The 19,968-nt window shown below is 45.7% G+C and overlaps 2 protein-coding genes across 3 annotated transcripts in view; one reads left to right on the plus strand and one right to left on the minus strand.

Annotated features, from left to right (window-relative positions):
* Positions 1-19,968, plus strand: part of NDUFA1 (NADH:ubiquinone oxidoreductase subunit A1) — a 970,503-nt gene that overhangs the window by 677,326 nt on the left and 273,209 nt on the right. The window lies entirely within an intron of this gene.
* SEPTIN6 (septin 6) overlaps positions 9,792-19,968 on the minus strand; it is a 313,664-nt gene continuing 303,487 nt past the window's right edge. The window contains exon 11 of one of the 2 annotated variants that reach the window (XM_050776104.1): positions 9,792-14,429. In XM_050776104.1, coding sequence (XP_050632061.1) covers positions 14,414-14,429 — 16 coding nt within the window. In that variant the 3' untranslated portion in view covers positions 9,792-14,413. The remainder of the gene's footprint in view (positions 14,430-19,968) is intronic. The other variant, XM_050776105.1, reaches the window with a different exon arrangement.

The raw sequence follows: 19,968 nt of genomic DNA on the forward strand, positions 1-19,968 counted from the left end.
TCTGATCACAACTGCAAATAAGTGTATTTCACGTATCAACTTAAGTGCAACAGATTACAAGATACAAAAGGGGCCCAGAGAAGAGGGGCCCGCTCAATCACTGTAGCCAAATGTATCACTCCACCCGGAGTCAGCTTCACTCAATAACTTCAGTCGCTTCACAAAAGCAGTTAATGAGTGTTTGGCGGCGGGAATTTACACAGCACCTACTGTGTGCTCAATACAGCAAGAATACACAAAAGAAGGAAAGAAAGTGGGTTTTCTCTGTTGTCCTGGAATTGACTACAATCTTTGGGGGGAGAAATAGCCCTGCATAAAACTAAATGTTCCGGCCGGGCGCGGTGGCTCAAGCCTGTAATCCCAGCACTTTGGGAGGCCGAGACGGGCGGATCACGAGGTCGGGAGATCGAGACCATCCTGGTTAACACGGTGAAACCCCGTCTCTACTAAAAAATACAAAAAACTAGCCGGGCGAGGTGGCGGGCGCCTGTAGTCCCATCTACTCGGGAGGCTGAGGCAGGAGAATGGCGTGAACCCGGGAGGCGGAGCTTGCAGTGAGCTGAGATCCGGCCACTGCACTCCAGCCTGGGTGACAGAGCGAGACTCCGTCTCAAAAAAAAAAAAAAAAAAAAAAAAAAAAAAAAAAAAAAAAAAAAAAAAAAAAAAAAAAACAAAAAAAAACTAAATGTTCCACCAGGAGCCGGAGCATTGGATGAGGTGGCTTTGACGCACTACCATCTTTAACTCTTTAAAGTATTTCTAATTATATGACACTTTATGTGTAGGGGTGTAGTAGACTGATAGGAGAAGATAACAGTACTTTACACACTTTCATAATGTATTTCCACGTCTTTCTCCATGGTGGGCATTCATGTTTATTGGGATAACAATCAGACTGTTTTTAAAAAGTTCACAAGGTGATACATGCTGTGAAGAAAATAAAACAGGCTGGGTGCGGTGGCTCACGCCTGTAATCCCAGCACTTTGGGAGGCCGAGGCAGGAGGATTACTTGAGGTCAGGAGTTGGAGACCAGCCTGGCCAACATGGTGAAACCCCGTCTCCACTAAAAATACAAAAATTAGCTGGGCATGGTGGCAGGCGCCTGTAATCCCAGCTAGTCAGGAGGCTGAGTCAGGAGAATCGCTTGAACCTGGGAGGCAGAGGGTGCAGTGAGCCAATATTGCACCACTACACTCCAGCCTGGGCAATAGAGTGAGACTCCGTTTCAAAAAAAAAAAAGAGAAAGAAAAGAAAAGAAAAAAGGGCAGTGCAAAGGCAAATGACTGGGGGAACACTAGATGAGAGGAGTCAGGTGACCTAAATTCTCATCTCATCGTTGCCAACAACTATCTCTACAACCTTCGGCAAGTCATTTCACCTCTGTGGCCTTGTTTTTCTCACTCATACAATCATTACTTGAATTTATTATCTCTAACCTTCCTTCGTAGTACTATGTTCTTTGATTTAGTGGTTCAGAGACTAACATTACCTCAATAAACATGAATGCCCACCATAGAGAAAGACAGACATGGAAATAAAGAATTCTGAAACTGAAAAGTGCTGTTATCTTCTGCTCTTCTCAGTCCAATACACCCCTACGCATAAGGTGTCATATAGTTAGAAATATGTCATTAGAGAGTTAAAGAGGGCACTGAGTCAAAGCCACCTCATCCGGTGGTCCTACTGCTGGTGGCACATTTAGTTTTATATAGGGCTATTTCTCCCCACCCAGCTTGTAATCAATTCCAGGACAACAGAGAAAAACCACTTTCTTTCCTTTTCGTATTCTTGCTGTATTCCACTGGAATGTCAGCTACATGAAAGCAGGGAACTCATCTGTCTTGCTCTTAGCACCTACACCTTGATCCTGTAGGTCCTCCAGATATATTTGTTGAATTAAATGCATAAATGAATGAAGCTCTTCCTTTTGTCCCAACCTAGTGAAAATCATTTCCTTGGAGCCTACATTTTAAGCTGATTTGTAATTTTATAATTAGATTAAATTCAGCCTGCTATGGTTTGAGTGTGTCCTCTTCAAAATTCAAGCATTGAAACTTAATGGCTAATGTGATGGTATTAAAAGGTGGGGCCTTTGAGAGGTCATTAAGCCATGAGAGCTCCTCCCTCAGGAATGGGATTAAGGCCCTGATGAAAGAGGCTTTACACAGTGTTTGGTCACTCGCCCTTTGCCTTCTGCCATGTGAGGATATAACACTCTTCTCCCCTTGTTGCTGGAAGATGCAGCAACAAGGCACCATCCTGGAAGCAGAGAGCAGAGAGCTGCCCCCACCAGACAACTGAACCTTCTGGTACCTTAATCTTGGATTTCCCAGGTTCTGGAACTCTGAGAAATAAATGTATATTCTTTATAAGTCTCAAGTCTCAGTATCTTGTTATAGCAGTATAAATGGACTAAGACACAGCCTAAGTTGCCAACTTTCACCAAAATCAGCACTGTAATAAATATACATCTTTCCTAGAAAACAATCTGTGAAAAGATAAATTACTTCCTCTCAGCCTGAATTAAAACGTTTCCATTATATAGAAACAAATAATTGTAATCTGACTTCTGAACTTGGATTACAAAATAAAAGGTGTTGGAACTGATGTAAGAGGCCATCTGCTCTGGAACAACCATAATAGGATTCCATTTGTAAATCCCACTAAGGAATAAGCAGTTTCATCCATGGAACACAAATTTCCAGGATTCTCCATGTCCTTCTCTCCCTGGTATCCTTCTGATTACAAAAAATCCATCAGCCAATCTATTTTAGCCCATTCCTTTCTCACAGCTACAGATGGTTTCTCAGTAAGCAGGAGTTGAAACCCCTGAGCAGAAATACATTAGTTGAAGAGACGTGTAGGTGTAGATAATAAAGGTCGCCATTACAATCCTAAACAAGCCAGAAGACCGGGCATGGTGGCTCACGCCTGTAATCCCAGCACTTTGGGAGGCCGAGGCGGGCAGGTCACTTGAGGTCAAGAGTTTGAGACCAACCTGGCCAACATGGTGAAAACCCATCTCTACTAAAAATACAAAAATTATCCGGGCATGGTGGCATATGCCTGTAGTCCCAGCTACTCAGGAGGCTGAGGCAGGAGAATTGCTTGAACCTGGGAGGTGGAGATTGCAGTGAGCTGAGATTGTGCCACTGCATTCCAGCCCAGGCAACAGAGCAAGACTCCATCTCAAAAAAGAAAACAAAAACAAAAATAATCCAGACACCTCCTGTAATCATCCATCCTCTTCCCCTCTATTGCAGGTGTCTGTCACTGCTTTTTTTTTTTTTTGAGACGGAGTCTCCTCTATTCCACGGTTGCCCAGGCTGGAGTGCAGTGGTTGGAATGCAGTGGCTGGAGTGCAGTGGTATGATCCCAACTTGCTACAACCTCCACCTCCCGGGTTCAAGCAGTTCTCTGCCTCAGCCTCCCCGGTAGCTGGGATTACAGGCTCTCATCACCACACCCTGCTAATTTTTGTATTTTTAGTAGAGACAGGGGTGTCACCATCTTGGCCAGGCTGGTCTTGAACTCCTGACCTCGTGATCCACTCGCCTCGGCCTCCCAAAGTGCTGGGATTACAGGTGTGAGCCACCGCGCCCAGCCCTGATCACTGTCTTAAGACACATAACCCCCCATTTTGACTGCTTTGAGCTTCCTTCCCTGCTTTTGCCTATAGGGGGAGTCGGTATGTAATGGAAAGACAGAAACTTGAAACCTGATGCAGCACCACTCCCATAAACTATCCCAAAAATCAGATCACTGAAAGTTCTTGACCCGAGAATTCTGCACCACCATGTGCTCTTGAGGAATGTTTACTAACGGATTGAAAGCGTAACTAGGAGTTCTCACTGGCCAATTCTGAGTAATGTGAGCACCAATATTATTAAAGACAGTAATGAATTATAAACCATTGAAAACTAGGGAGCCATAAGTCCACAGTGATACCAAATAGATAAATAAATGAGAGACAAGGGAGGGCCTTTGCAGGGAGGGGCTTTGCTTTCAGTCGAATACCATGTGCTGACTGGTAAATATGGAGGGAGTGCTGGAGTTGGAAAATCATCATTTTATATAGATTGGTCCAGGCAAACATTATCAATAGATGCTCAATCCAAGGATAAATTTTTGATGAGTAAGATATTTCCAGGAATTTAACAGTTTCTCTCCAAAGATTGTTTATTAGTAGCAATAAAAAAAAAAAAGTAATTATATCCTGGAGAAATTGGGCAACACCTTGACCCAAAATGAGAACATCCTATTTTAAAAATAGGACTTATGGCCGGGCGCGGTGGCTCACGCCTGTAATCCCAGCGCTTTGGGAGGCCGAGGCGGGCGGATCACAAGGTCAGGAGATCGAGACCACGGTGAAACCCCGTCTCTACTAAAAATACAAAAAAAAAAAATTAGCCGGGCGCGGTTGTGGGCGCCTGTAGTCCCAGCTACTCGGGAGGCTGAGGCAGGAGAATGGCGTGAACCCGGGAGGCGGAGCTTGCAGTGAGCCGAGATCGCGCCACTGCACTCCAGCCTGGGCGACAGAGCGAGACTCCGTCTCAAAAAAAAAAAAAAAAAAATAGGACTTCAAAAATATCAATGTCATGAAAGACAAAGAAGGGCTATTCCAAACGAAAGGAGAGTAAAAAGACAGGGTACAATGCATAAACATAGATTAGATCCTGTACTGCAAGAAAAAAAAATGGTATAAAGGATATTGTTTGATAGATTAGTGTTAGAATGTGAAATTTACCAAAGTTGATAACTGTCTGTGGTTATGTAAGAAAATATTATCTGTATATATGGTGTAGATACATATATATGGGGCACAAAAATGATAAAGCAATAGGGCAAAATGTTATCAACTGGTGAATTTGGGTCAAGAGTATGCGAGTATATGCTGCACTATTCTTTTTTTTTTGAGAAGTTTCACTCTTGATGCCCAGGCTGGAGTGCAATGGCGTGATCTCAGCTCACCGTAACCTCTGCCTCCTGGGTTCAAGCGATTCTCCTGCCTCAGCCTCCTGAGTAGCTGAGATTATAGGCATGCGCCACCACGCCTGGCTAATTTTGTATTTTTAGTAGAGACAGGGTTTCTCCATGTTAGTCGAACTCCTGACCTCAGGTGATCCTCCTGCCTCGGCCTCCCAAAGTGCTGGGATTACAGGCGTGAGCTACCATGCCCAACCAGGTTGTACTATTCTTGTAATTTAATTTCAAAATGTATTGTTTGAAAAGTGCAATAGTGGGTCAGGCGCGGTGGTTCACGCCTGCAATCCTAGCATTTTGGGAGGCCAAGGTGGGCAGATCACGAGGTCAAGAGACCAAGACCATCCTGGCCAACATGGTGAAACCCGTCTCTACTAAAAATACAAAAATTAGCTGGGTATGTTGGCGCTTGCCTGTAGTCCTGGCTACTCAGGAGGCTGAGGCAGAAGAATCACTTGAACCTGAGAGGCAGAGGCTGCAATGAGAGATAGTGCCACTGCACTCCATCCTGGGCGACACAGCGTGACTCCATCTCAAAAAAAAAAAAAAGTGCAATAGCTCCCGACATTGGTGAAGAATATAAATCTAGTGCGGTTGCACAATCTCAACTCACTGCAGCCTCCACCTCCTGGGTTCAAGCGATTCTCCTGCTTCAGCCTCCCAAGTAGCCGGGACTACAGGCGTGTGCCACCACACCTGGCTGATTTTTTGTGTTTTTAGAAGAGACGGGTTTTCACTGTGTTGGCCAGGCTGGTCTTGAACTTGTGACCTCAAGTGATCCGCCTGCCTCAGCTTCCCAAAGTGCTGGCATTACAGGTGTGAACAACCATGCCCAGCCTCTAGCTACCTCTTAATCACTTATCTTGAGGTCACACTTTACTGGGACCTCTGGAGAGCTTATAAATGATGCCCCTACTCTTATGAAGTTTAACATCTCTTGAGGAGGGAAGTCCCCCAATAAGCAGCAGAGAAGATTATGTAAATTCAACTAGGGGCCGGACTCGGTGGCTCATGCCTATAATCTCAGCACCATGGGAGGCCGAGGTGGGTGGATCTCTTGAGCTCAGGAGTTGGAGACCAGCCTGGCAATTTGGCGAAATCTTGGCTCTACAAAAAAATACAAAACATAGCTGAGTGTGGTGGTGCGCACTTGTAGTCTTAGCTACTCAGGAGGTTGAGGTGGGAGGATCACTTGAGCCCAGGAGGTAGTGGTGGCAGTGAGCCGTGATCATGCCACTGCATTCCAGCCTGGGCGATGGAGTGAGACAGTGTTAAAAAAAAAAAAAAAAAAAAAAAAAAAAAAGGTTCAACTGGGAAGTTTGAAAATGGAGATCAGGAATCAGGATAGGTGGATGAGATCAAGGAAGTCTTCAAAGTAGGACCTGAGCCTTGAAGGTAGGATTTAAATCAGTAGAGGATATTTCAGACAGAGTCAATGAACAGTTTGTGTAACTCAGGGAGAGGTTTGTGCAGAGATGGAATAGACTGGACAGAGAACGAATATTGGGAAGTGTTGGCAAACATGGTTGAGTAGATACAAGGGGCCAGTCTGCAAGTTCCGCAAGGGCAGCATCTAACTAGATCTCATGAAAAAGATTTAATTAAGCCCGGGCGCAGTGGCTCACCCCTGTAATCCCAGCACTTTGGGAGGCCGAGGCGGGAGGATCATTTGAGGTCAGGGGTTAGAGACTAGCCTGGCCAACATGGCAAAATCCGTCTCTACTAATAATACAAAAATTAGCCGGGTGTGGTGGCGGGCCAGAGACTACAGGCCCGCGACACCAGGCTAGTTTTGGTTACGTTTCTTAATGGCTGGGAAAAAATTGCTGGGTGCAGTGGCTCACGACTATAATCCCAGCAGTTTGGGAGGCCGAGGTGGGTGAATCGCTTGAGCTCAAAAGTTCGAGACCAGCCTGGGCAACATGAGGAAACCTGTCTACAAAAGATACAAGAATTAGGGGGGCGTTGGGGCGCGCTCCTGTAGTCCCAGCTACTTGGGAGGCTGAGGCAAGAGGATTGCTTGGGCCCAGGAGCTCGAGGCTGCAATGAGCTATGACTATGCCACTGCACTCCAGCCTGGATGAAGAGTGAGACCCTGTCTCCAAAAATAAAATAAAATAAAATAAAAATAAAAAGAATAATTCAGGATATGTGAAATTCAAATCATGCATCCATAAGTGAAATTTTAGTGAGCACAGCCATGCTCAACCTCTTACATATTATCTATGGCTGCTTTTGTGCTACAGTAACAGTTGAATAGTTGCAGAGATCATATGGCCTGCAAAGCCTAAAACATTTATCAGCTGGCGCTTTACAGAAGTTTGCAGCTGGGCACGGTGGCTCACGCCTATAATCCCAGCTCTTTGGGGGGCCGCGGTGGAAGGATCACTTGAGCCCAGGAGTTTAAGACCAGACTGAGCAACAGCCAGACCCCAGTCTCTACTCACCCCCTCCAAAAAAAAAATTAAAAATAATCTGGGCGTGGTGGCACGAGCCTGTAGTCCCAGATACTCAGGAGGCTGAGGTGGGAGGATCGCCTGAGCTCAGGATTTCGAGGCTGCAGTAAGCTGTGATTGCACTACCACGTTCCAGCCTGAGCAACACAGTGAGATCCAGTCTCAAGGAAAAAAAAAAAAAAGTTTGCTCACTCCTGACCTAAAGTGATGGTTGTCCACATGGGGCGATTGTGCACAGGGAATATTTTGGCAATGCTTGGAAACATTTCTGGTTGTCACAACTGTGGAGGGTGGGGAGGGCATCCTACTGATATCTAGTTAGCAGAAGCCAGGGATGGTGCTAAATATTCTTTTTTTTTTTTTTTTTTTTTGAGATGGAGTCTCGCTCTGTGGCCCAGGCTGGAGTGCAGTGGCGTGATGTTGGCTCACTGCAACCTCCGCTTCCCGGGGTCAAGCAATTCTCCTGCCTCAGCCTCCTGAGTAGCTGGAATTACAGGCACATGCCACCACACCCAGCTAATTTTTGTATTTTTAGTAGAGACAGGGGTTCACCTTCTTGGTCAGGCTGGTCTCGAACTCCTGACCTGGTGATCCACCCACCTCAGCCTCCCAAAGTGCTGGGATTACAAGCGTGAGCCACTGCGCTCAACCCTAAATATTCTTTAATGCACATGACAGCTCTCCAGATGTCTGGTCCCAAATGTCCATAGTACCGTGGTTGAGAAACTCTGGATTATAGGACTCTAAGGTGAGTACTTTCTTTTTTTTTTTTTCTTTTTGAGACAGAGTTTTGCTCTGTTGCCCAGGTTGGAGTGCAATGGCACAATCTTGGCTCACTGCAACCTCCGCCTTCCAGGTTCAAGCAATTCTCCTGCCCCAGCTTCCCCAGCAGCTAGGATTACAGGTATGTGCCACCACCCCTGGCTAATTTTTGTATTTTTAGTAGAGACAGGGTTTCGCCATGTTGGCCAGGCTGGTCTCGAACTCCTGGCCTCAAGTGATCCACCCGCCTCGGCCTTCCAAAGCGCTAGGATTACAGGCGTGAGCCACCACGCCCTGCCAGATGAGTACTTTCTAGTACAGGGAAAACTCAGTCCTTAACAAGGGAGCCCATTGACTGAACGCCCAGGTCTTTAACTTACATTAGCTCAGGAAGCCTTCACAATGACCATGGTAAGGCAATCACTGATGTCCTCCTTTTCCGGAGACGTTTTATTAAATTTTTATTTTATTTATTTATTTTTGAGACAGAGTCTCACTCTGTCGCCCAGGCTGGAGTGCAATGGCGCAATTTCAGCTCACGGCAACCTCCGCCTCCCGGGTTCAAGCGATTCTCCTGCCTCATCCTCCGAAGTAGCTGGGATTACCGGCGTGCACTACCACACCCAGCTAATTTTGTATTTTTAGTGGAGACGGGGTTTCTCTAGGTCGGTCAGGCTGGTTTCGAACTCCTGACCTCAGGTGATCTGCCCGTCTTGCCCACAGCTCTCAAGTCTGTAGGACTCCAGGGCTTGTAATTTTCCATAACACCTCAGTGCCTGCCTCTGCTCAGTGACATCACAAACGTCACAGACGTATTGTCTCACTCGGTTGTCCCCTAGCGTGTGAGCTGCAGAGAGCCAGGCCTATATACGCAGAGCCAGGCCTATATACGTGGAATATACGTGGGTACTTTCTGAAGCCTCCAGGCCTCCGTAAGGAAAGGATGCGTGCCCTGATGTCCGCACCCTGGCCCTTAGGCAAGCAAAGTTGAGGAAAGTTTGTTTTCCTAAGAGCCACCAGAGTTCTTTAAAGTGACAACTCTCTCTCTTGCCCACTTTAATGCTTGGGAGGATGGGAGGCTCCGCTCTCTAGTAGACCCAGGACACAAAATACTCCCTAGTATCTATAGAATGCTTTTTGAGTGATGAAGAATAGTCATATCCATGAATTTGGGGGGATGCTCACATCACAGGAGTAAATGAGAGAAGACACGTGGTGCAAAGTTCTTTTCCTGCCAGAATTAAAACTCACCTGAATCTTGTTCCGTAGGCTCTGGCACTCTACTTTCTCCATCTAATATACTAGATGATAATCAGCTCAACTTAGTTAAATCCATGCTAATAAAGAAAAAGTAGAGGACTTCCTGCACACCTCCACCCCAGGTGGTGGGAATTTCAGGCCCAGATGGAAGAAAGTTAGAGGGGGCGGGCACAGGGGATGGCAACCCACTTAGGAAGATTTCATAGGCTGACGGTGCCTCCCTGAGCCCTTCAAATCACCCATTCAGAAGGCAGCCACCCACTCCTCCTCAGGCAAACCGTGGTGGGCCGCATCACCCAGTGACTTAAGATCAGACCACACAGCCATTCAGCATTTCTTTGAATTTTATTGAAAATTGACATGGACATTAGAAAGGTAGTAAGCTAAACAGTGCTGGTTCTGGGATGTTTCTCCTGGAGAATGAAAGCCCCAGAGGGGCAGTGACTGGTCACACCTTTGAGCAAAAAGAACAAAGGAGAAGAAAGGAAAAACACACACAGATTCTGGAAAACATGCAAAGAGGCTCTCTCAAGAGACACTGAACAGCAGAATGGTGGTGATGATGGTAGGGATCTATGAGAATGAGCACACTCACATGGTATTTTGATGCAAGTTAAACCAATGAATTCAAGGCAGATTTACCAACATCAAAGCTCTCCCTCCAGATCCCAGGTTGAGCAGAAACCTCTCTCAAAACCCCAACTGGTCTCAGAAGGTGGAATGGAGTAATTTTGCCCTCACTAAGCTTAAACCCCCTCCCTTCTCTCCCTTCTCCACCTGAGTGTTAGATAGTGGACACATTTTTCCCCTTTGCTGGAATCTATAGAAGGTCTGTGAATGCTGAAGAAGATAAAAATGTCACTTGACTTTCTCTTCCATATTCAGAAATATTTTAACAGTGGCCGTAGACAGTCAACCCATCGAACCAGAGAAATGTTTAAAAGAAAAACACAAAACGCAAACAAAACCTTGTGAACAGAACAGCACTTCCACACCCACAGCTGAAGTGTCCTGCCCCAGTCACTTACACTTGGGTGAGTGGTCCTGTAGTTGTTTCTCTGAGGTTACATTTGGTCCATTTTCCAGCTCTGATGGTTCTTTTCCTGCCTTGTTAGTTAGGACAAGACACTTCCATTTAAAATACCATGTGAGTCGGGAAGAGAGCTTCTTGCCTGGACACAGGGACACATGAACACTTGTTGGGTGGTGTGGCGTATGTGTGTGTGCTTGCAGTTTGAGGGGAGAGGGAATTGGTTGATTTCTGATTTGAGACAATATGGAACCCTAACTCTTCTATAATGGCAGTCTTCTCCTTTAGACTTAGTGCAGCTGCTGAAGACAAGATTAAAAAAAGCTGGAGAGGGAGAGAGAAAGAGAAAGAAAACATGAGATTAGCCAAAGAAAGAGGACATTCAAAGTTAAGACAGGGGGAGGGGAATGGGCAGTACTGAGGTAGCACAGATTATAGTTTGAGAAGACAGGTTAGAAATGGGGGTCACTGTTGGGCCATCACCACAGGGAAATCTGCTGAGAAGGTTTTAAGAACACCACACACCAGTTTAAAGCTTCTTGTTTTAATTAAAAACAAGCACATTATTAACAGCCACATGTGAATGCCAAATGATTAAAACATAAAAACAAAAACAAGAGCCATCTACACTGCAGCTAGGGAAAGCAAACTTCTTGGCTTAGGAGAAGTGAGGGATGTGTGTACGTGTGTGTGTGTGTGTGTGTGTATTTCAGAAAAGCCACTCCAGTCTGGGAAAATAAAAGCACAGACCATTGCTAATGACTGGTTTTGTTTCACCAGAAGTAAACAGAGTACTTAGGGTATTTTTTTTTTAAATAGTAACAGTTGTACTAATTTTTTGTTGTTGTTGTTGAGACGGAGTCTCACTCTGTCGCCCAGGCTGGAGTGCAGTGGCCGGATCTCAGCTCACTGCAAGCTCCGCCTCCTGGGTTTACGCCATTCTCCTGCCTCAGCCTCCAGAGTAGCTGGGATTACAGGCGCCCACCACCTCACCTGGCTAGTTTTTTTGTATTTTTTTAGTAGAGATGGGGTTTCACTGTGTTAGCCAGAATGGTCTCGATCTCCTGACCTCGTGATCCACCCCTCTCGGCCTCCCAAAGTGCTGGGATTACAGGCTTGAGCCACCGCGCCCGGCCTAGTTGTACTAATTAAAACACCTTTTCATTGAAGAAGGAAAAAAATCTTTCTGTCTACAGTGAATAAAGCCACCCAATGAAATACCCATTTTAATGGGCTTGATCAACTTTTTATGTTCACTCATGGGTTTGATTTTTGTTTACCAAACTTCCCTGATTATAATGGTCACCTAGGGCACCTGTTACACACAGTCTCCTGGACCCCGTTCCAGCCTTGCAGCATCACTGGGTTAAGGAGCTGGCCCAGCATGCCTTCATTTTGCCAGCCCTCACCCAATCCATCTTCAGATGTTTTTCTGTGGGAAAAAACCTCGAGGGTCTTCTAATACTAACTATTCAGTTACTCTGAACATCAAAAGGCCTCGTATCCAGGAACGTATATAAACAGACTGAATCCCTTTGTGAAATGGATTGGGAGTCAGGAGGCATGAAAATTAGTCTGGCTTCTGCCTGGAAACAGCACTGGGACCTTGCTCAAGTCCCTTCCCTTCTCTGGGCCTTCATTTCCCCTTACGGAGTAACTAGGTTATATCGTCTTACTGACTAAAATGTCTCCCTTAATATAAAACTCCTCTTTAGTTTCTGAAGGTCTCTCCAAGGCTGTATGGGTCTAATACTTTCGAAGTATTCAGAGCTTCTCAAGCCTTAAGTAGTTAATCTGTACAGAAATGCAAATGAGGGCGCCTCCGGTTTGTAATGCAAATAATTGCCGGGCGGCGGGGTCAGGGGTGGTAATTACCAGTTGGTTTTTTAAGCGTGAATTTCTGGGAAAGCAGCTCTGAAGCTGGACATAGAATCATCAAAGTTGCAAATACGAAGCCTTTCCCAGGGAGACCTGACAGGCCTAACTCAGCATCTCTCTGAGCTACTGGCTGAGTATCTGAGCAGATTTTTTTTTTTTTTTTTTGGTTGTTGGTTTGTTTCTACCTCCAAGCATATGGTCTTCAAAACAATACTCCACCGTAACTTGAATTTTCCCAAGAAACTGGCTTGTGCTTTGGCAGCATCACCTTTATACTTGCTCTGGTCACTCACCAATCAGTAGAGCACCAGACGGTACACAGCAAACCTACACTTTTGCTTTGCCAACAAAAAAAAGGAAGTACGTGCATATGTTTGCTTTTCATTTTTTTCTTTTTGCTTCCTACTATGATCTATAATCGAAGCGAGAAATCCCCTTCCCCTTCTCAATACTTCAAAAAGGCCTGGAAATTTGGCATAACCTTGTTTGACTGTGTGCTTTGAAAGTAAGTGATCAAAAAAAGAAACTCTAAAAAAAAAAAAAAAATAGAAGGTGGTCATGGTCAGTGCCAGTGGGGCTGGGAGGCAGGAGCAAGTTGCGGAACTCAAAAAGAAGTGAGCTTGAAGTACATGGCAGGGTAGGGGTGGGGGGCCTGGCTGCCTGGCACCCCAAAGGAAAGCTGTCAGTTAAAATAGAAACCTTGGCTTAAAAGGCTAAATGGAGTCCAGTCCAGCTGTAGCGGGGAATACTATTCAGTACACAGCCATGGATTACTGCAAAGGAAGGGCAGAGAGACGGCACGTTAGCCACAGATCATTGCCAGGTCAACTCCCTCTCTCACACTGTCACTGGCCAAACACCAAAGGCCACTGTGCCTCATAACCCTAACAAGGGAGGGCTCTCTACTTCACAGAGGTTCCCAAAGCCACTATCAGATGGGACCCATGATAAAAACTAGGGCTGGAATATTTTTAAACTCTCAACTCCTTAAATTGGAAAGCAAGTTAAGGGCCTTCCAAGGTGTAACACCTCTTTTCTTCTCTCCAGCCGATAGTCTCATCTCTTCTTATTGAGGGATGCATGCAAAATGCATGTTAAAAATCATCATGACGTTCACCAAATGAACTACAAGACTCATCAGAGCAAACCCCCAAACACTTGATTCTTTTGACAGCTCAGTTTTCCAGTCTACAAAGTGGGATTTATTATTCCTGCTACTGGCCTCACCCTATTGGGACAGTGTGGAGCCCTTCCGGAAATTACCCCTGAGATGCTGAAATACCTCACAAGAAGAACTCAGTAAGGCTATCATTCAAGACTCTAGGCTGGTAATAATATGTAGGTTTATTCTCCCTTTTGCATCTGTGGGATACCCAGAGTTAGAGAGAGGGGAAACGTCTGCTATTTTCTCCAGCAGTTGTGTTTTATGGGAAGGGCTTGGTGTAAATAAATGCATTTACAGATTTTGAGCACAGCTTGAGTGCAGTTACTTCGAGTGAAGGAAAACCGGAAAGGGCTGGACTCAAAGGTTAGACGGAAAAGGCGCCAAAGGCTCTCCTTTTGAAACTCTCTAAGAAGTGGCTGTGGCTCCTGAGGATGAGGGTGGGGTGGGCCAGGGAAGACTAGTGACTGGGATACAGGAGACCAAGGGGGCAGCTGTGCTTATTGGTGCTTACCCAGCCATGGTGGATGCAAATACCTCAGGGAAAACTAACAGCAACCAGAACTGGAACAGGGGAGCTGCTGGGGAAGAGTAGCAGATGGGCCCCCTGACCATGTCACACCTCTGGCAAAGATGTGGGGGAAGACAGGGGGGATGGCTGGGGTTGCTGGGAGGGGGACTGGGATGCAGGATGCATCTGCGAGCCACATGACTGTTGGCTTCTTGACCAGCGGCCAGACATCGCCCTCAGATTCTCAGGTTTCTATAAACCTTGGCAGGAAGAGAGGAGAGGGCCTGGGTTGGACTGTATGCCCCCCAGGCATGTTAAGGGGGAAGTTAGAGAAAGGGAGGCCCAGCTCTGTTGCGCAGGAAAAGGGTGTCTACAGGAAGCCCAAACTGAAAATGAAAAGAGAAGCTGAGTTAATGAATGGATAGATTAATGTACCAAAAAAAAAAGAAAAAAATAGTCAGAAGAAAATTAAGTCATGAGGACTAATGGCTAAATTAGAATTTAGCTATGTTAGATGGTCTTAAGGTCTTATTGCATTGGCTCCAGGGAACATGCTTTCTAATACACTCCACACACACTCCCACATGATGGCAGCAGTGGCATTAGCCAGCAAAATAATGATCAACAACCACAAAAATACATTTTATCTCTTTTTTTTTTTTGAGATGGAGTTTCAGTCTTTCACCCAGGCTGGAGTGCAATGGCGCGATCTTGGCTCACTGCCACCTCCATCTTCCAACTTCAAGCGATTCTCCTGCCTCAGCCTCCTGAGTAGGTGGGATTACAGGCACTTGCCACCATGCCCAGCTAATTTTTGTATTTTCAGTAGAGACGGGGTTTCACCATGTTGGCCAGGCTGGTCTCGAACTCCTGACCTCAAGTGATCCGCCCGCCTCAGCCTCCCAAAGTGCCGGGATTACTGGTGTGAGGCACTGAGCCCGCCCTATCTCTTCTTAATGACTAGGTCCTGACTAATGTCTCCCCTCCCCCGCCCCCCACACCACCACCTAATACCTTGTACAGGAATACCTTCTGCAAATCTCTAAGTGGCCTCAGGCCACCGGATAGAGCCCCAGGCTCTAGCCACTGCATTTCCTGTCCCATAAGGAAAGCAGAGGAGGCTGAGGTTTCACAGCAGGAGGCCCTCAGAGCTGTCCTAGTCAGCTAACTGGTACTCTGGGGCAAGACCTGTTTGCAGAGCATATGAGGATGGTTGCTGGTTGCTGAACTCTGCTCTAGGGTCCAGACCACAGTTAACTGAAAACATGAACTATGGAAACCCATCATTGGTTTGTGCTTAAATAATACTTTCACCTCTCTTCCATGTAAGTTTCATTCCTGTGACAAATATACGGCAAGTAGGACTGATCCCCATTATACATATGAGTAGACCGAGAAACACAAGAGAAGTCAATAGACTTGCCTGTGGCCGCAAAAGAGTCACAGCTGGGCCCAGAGCTGGTGTGTGTGTGTGTGTGTGTGTGTGTGTGTGTGTGTGTGTGTGTGTGTGTGTGTGTATGTGTGTCTGTGTATTTTTATTTTTATTTCTTTTGGGACGGAGTCTTGCTCTGTCACCCAGGCTGGAGTGCAATGGTGCGATCTTGGTTCACTGCAACCTCCGCCTCCCAGGATCAAGCGATTCTCCTGCCTCAGCCTCCCAAGTAGCTGGGATTACGGGCGCCCGCCACCATGCCCGTCTAATTTTGTATTTTTAGTAGAGACGGGGTTTCACCATGTTGGCCAGGCTGGTCTCGAACTCCTGACCTCGGGTGATCCGCCTGCCTCGGCCTTCCAAAGTGCTAGGATTATAGGCACGAGCCTCTGCGCCCGGCGCCAGAGCTGTTGTTTATTTAAGACTATCACATGCAATGTCCCTGAGAATTCCTTGGCTATAGATCTAAGCCCCTATTTATTACCCGAAGAATAAATTTATCCCATTAAATAAAGACTATTAGATATCTGTCAGGGATAGAAGTATGGGCATAAATGAGTATGTTTTACAGTCACTTCCTCAAAGGGAATATACTCCCATACATACACTTTGAAGGTATACACACGCTGAGGTGAATGGTCATTTATATCAGAAATTAGGAGTTCTGCCACCAACTCACCGTGTGGTCCTTGGTAAATTCCTTAAATTCTCTGCTCCTCCATTTACTCTCTTTACTCTCTCTCTCTCTTTTTTTTTTTTTTTGAGATGGAGTCTTGGTCTGTTGCCCAGGCTGGAGTGCAATGGTGTGGTCTCAGCTCACTGCAACCTCCACCTCCCGGGTTCAAGCGATTCTCCTGCCTCAGTCTCTAGAGTAGCTGGTATTACAGGCACCTGCCACCACGCCCAGCTAATTTTTATATTTTTAGTAGAGATGGGGTTTCACCATGTTGGCCAGGCTGGTCTCAAACTCCTGACCTCAGGTGATCTGCCCGCCTTGGCCTCCCAAAGTGCTGGGATTACAGGCGTGAGCCACCATGCCCGGCCAACTCTCTTTAAAACAAAACAAAACAAAAAAATAGAGACGGGGTTTCACCATGTTGCCCAGGCTGGTCTCCAACTCCTGGGCTCTAGTGATCCTCCCACCTCAGCCTCCCAAAGCGCTAGGATTACAGGAGTGAGCCACCTCACCCAGCCTCCATTTACTCATCCTGCAAACTGGGGATTATTCCTTCTCTACCTCACAGACCTGTTGTAAGTATAAAATGAGATACCATATCAAAAAACCCCCAAAACCAAAAACAACAACAACAACAACAACAAAACCACTTTGGAAAGTAATAAAAGCTATACAAATGCTCATATCTTATTTTTATTCTTTGTCTACTTCCTAGGGGAAGAGTAACCTAAAAAACACTGCAATGGCCTATGTTCTAGGTTTCATGGGAAGGCTGATATATTTTGATGTGTGTATACTATCCATATACTGTGCACTCCTAAGGACCAATAACGACTGAGATAGAGTATCTGCAACTATGTGGGGGGTCACAAATGAATCGCTTTTACAAATGCAGAGAGCTATAAGTAGCGCCTCAAGCAATTTCAAAATGTGGAGGCACAGTAAGCCTCACTCTGCCTGCATTCTAGGTGGCCTTTGTGATCCACCCCTTGAATGAGGGCTTTGAGGAGGGGGCGGGTTGCCTTTGCTGCTTTCAGATCCTGGGGGGGCCAAAGCCTCCTGTGACCAAGCAGTTGGTCTGGAACTGCTTTCGTGGTCTGCCAGGGAGAAGCCTGCCAGGAAGAGCCAACCTACTTGGGGTTGGGGTTGGCTGTTCCAGCTGTTTACCAATTGCCTCTCACTTGTAAAGTGTAGCTTTAATTATAGTTTTGCCAGAATTCATTTTAGGAATGGCCACTAACACTGATTTACTTGGGGAAACCTGTATGCAATTGTGTCAAGCCATGTGCCGTGAAACCTGAATTAACTGAAATCTCATTAACTAGAATACATATTTCCTGCTCACCTCATTAAAAATGGGGGAACAAAGAACATAACACATGAACCAAGTTCTTATTACATGTCAGACACTTCGCTAGGCACTGGAACTACATACAGTGCAAGGAATGGACAGACATTCTAGGAACTGTCTTCCTAAATGGAAATCTGCTGTTTAATTCCAATCAACTAGCAGGGGCTCCAAGACTTGCTGTTAAGCCAGACAGTAAATCAAGTCATTGTTCTTTTAAGATTGTTTCCTTTGGCCCGGTTTCATGGGCCTTATGTTGCAGAAACCTCTATGGACTTCCTCTTCAGGATTTGCTTCCAAGCAGGATGTTTTGCCAGCTGCCCTGAGTCCCCAGTGCAATAGCTGCGGCAATCAGTTTGGTGACTAACAGCAGGTTCTCCATTTAAATCATAAACTACATGGGTGAGTGGGGAAAAGTCTTTTCTATATTTTATATTCCCCGATCCAAACAAACCAAATGTAAAAGGGCATTTATGAGACAACCGGGATGTTTCAAACACTGACTAGACATTTCATGTTAATGAATTATTGTTCATTGTGTAGGTGTGATAATGGTGGGGTTGTGGTTATGTTTTTTTTTAAAGAATCGTTATCTCTTGGAGATATATACTAAAGTATTCACAGATAAAAGGATATAGTTTTGCTTTATAATAATTCAGCAGGTCTGTGGTAATTGATGAAACAAGACTGGGCATACGTTTATGGTTGTTTGGGGGCTGGGCTCTGGGCTGAACTGTATTATCCTCTCTTATTTTGCTCATGTTTTAAAGTTTCCATGGTAAAGTTTAAAAAAAAAAAAAAATAACCCTTAGTTGGGTGCAGTGGCTCACGCCTGTAATCTCAGCACTTTGGGAGGCCAAGGTAGGCAGATCACCTGAGGTCAGGAGTTTGAGACCAGCCTGGCCAACATGGTAAAACCTGGTCTCTACTAAAAATACAAAAATTAGCCAGGAATAGTGGCACATGCCTATAATCCCAGCTACTTGGGAGGCTGAGGCATGAGAATTGCTTGAACCCAGGAGGCGGAGGTTGCAGGGAGCTGGGATTGTGCCACTGCACTCTAGCCTTGGCGACAGAGGGAGACTCTGTCTCAAAAAAAGAAACAAACGGAAATAACCCTAATTATGTTAAATTAAAAATGTTTGTATTTCCTTTCCATCCACTACCTGCGTCTAGTAGAGGAGATAGAAGGTCCTTAATCCCTGCTTTCAGTCTCTCTATAAACTATGTGATACTTTATAAACTTTTATTAATACAACATCTAGCACTGAGGAATCCTTACCTGCTGATCTCCTTATAAGAGGTTTTCATGAGGCCAGTACTTGTAGGATTAAATGTAAGGAATTCTCTGTAATTTCTAAGATCTCTTCATTTTCCTCCACTTTTATTATAGGTTTTTGTTTTGTTTTTTTGAGACGGAGTTTCACTCTTGTTGCCCAGGCTGGAGTGCAATTGCGTGATCTTGGCTCACCGCAACCTCTGCCTCCCAGGTTCAAGCGATTCTCCTGCCTCAGCCTCCCGAGTAGCTGGGATTACAGGCATGCACCACCACGCTTGGCTAATTTTGTATTTTTACTAGAGACAGGGTTTCTCCATGTTGGTCAGGCTGGTCTCGAACTCCCGACCTCAGGTGATCCACCCGCCTCGGCCTCCCAAAGTGCTAGGATTATAGGCGTGAGCCACTGCTCTCAGCCTTATTATGGTTTTGAGGGGTACAGTCAAAGGAAATTTGAGAACTTGAACCCCTCAGATAAGAAACTGCCACCAGCAGGAAACAGAGAAGTGAGTTTCCATTGACTCTGGACATTCTCAAACCTGATGCAGGGAGATGGGAGAGGGTTGATGCTGACTGTGACACTGCAGGACAGGGCTTGTGAAACCCAAAGTTTCTCTCATCACTATGGTTTCATTAATTTTGAAAATGATGGTTATAGCTCCTTTTGTTTTTGAGATGGAGTTTCACTCTTGTTGCCCAGGCTGGAGTACAATGGCGTGATCTCGGCTCACTGCAACCTCCGCCTCCCGGGTTCAAGTGATTCTCCTGTCTCGGCCTCCCAAGTAGCTAGGATTACAGGCCTGTGCCTCCACGCCCGGCTAATTTTTTTTGTATTTTTAGTAGAGATGGGGCTTCACCATGTTAGCCGGGATGGTCTCAATCTTCCGATCTCAGGTGATCTGCCCTCCTCGGCCTCCGAAAGTGCTGGGATTACAGGTCTGTGAGCCACAGTGCCCGGCCCGATTATGGCTCTTTAAGAAAAAAACTGCCCACACTGAAACCTCAAATACTGATCACAGGATCCACCTGTGTTACCCAGCTGTTCTAGCAGCAAAAGTGTGAAAACGACCCCTCATTTTAATCAGGCAGGCAGGCATTCCACATGTACACTTGAAACCACACTAGACTATTTCTGCATATTATAAGTCACGAGAGAAAACCAGCTAGACCAATGAAGCAGCTTCTTCTATGAT

The sequence above is a fragment of the Macaca thibetana genome, chromosome X (assembly GCF_024542745.1).
Source record: "Macaca thibetana thibetana isolate TM-01 chromosome X, ASM2454274v1, whole genome shotgun sequence".
Classification (NCBI taxonomy): domain Eukaryota; kingdom Metazoa; phylum Chordata; class Mammalia; order Primates; family Cercopithecidae; genus Macaca; species Macaca thibetana.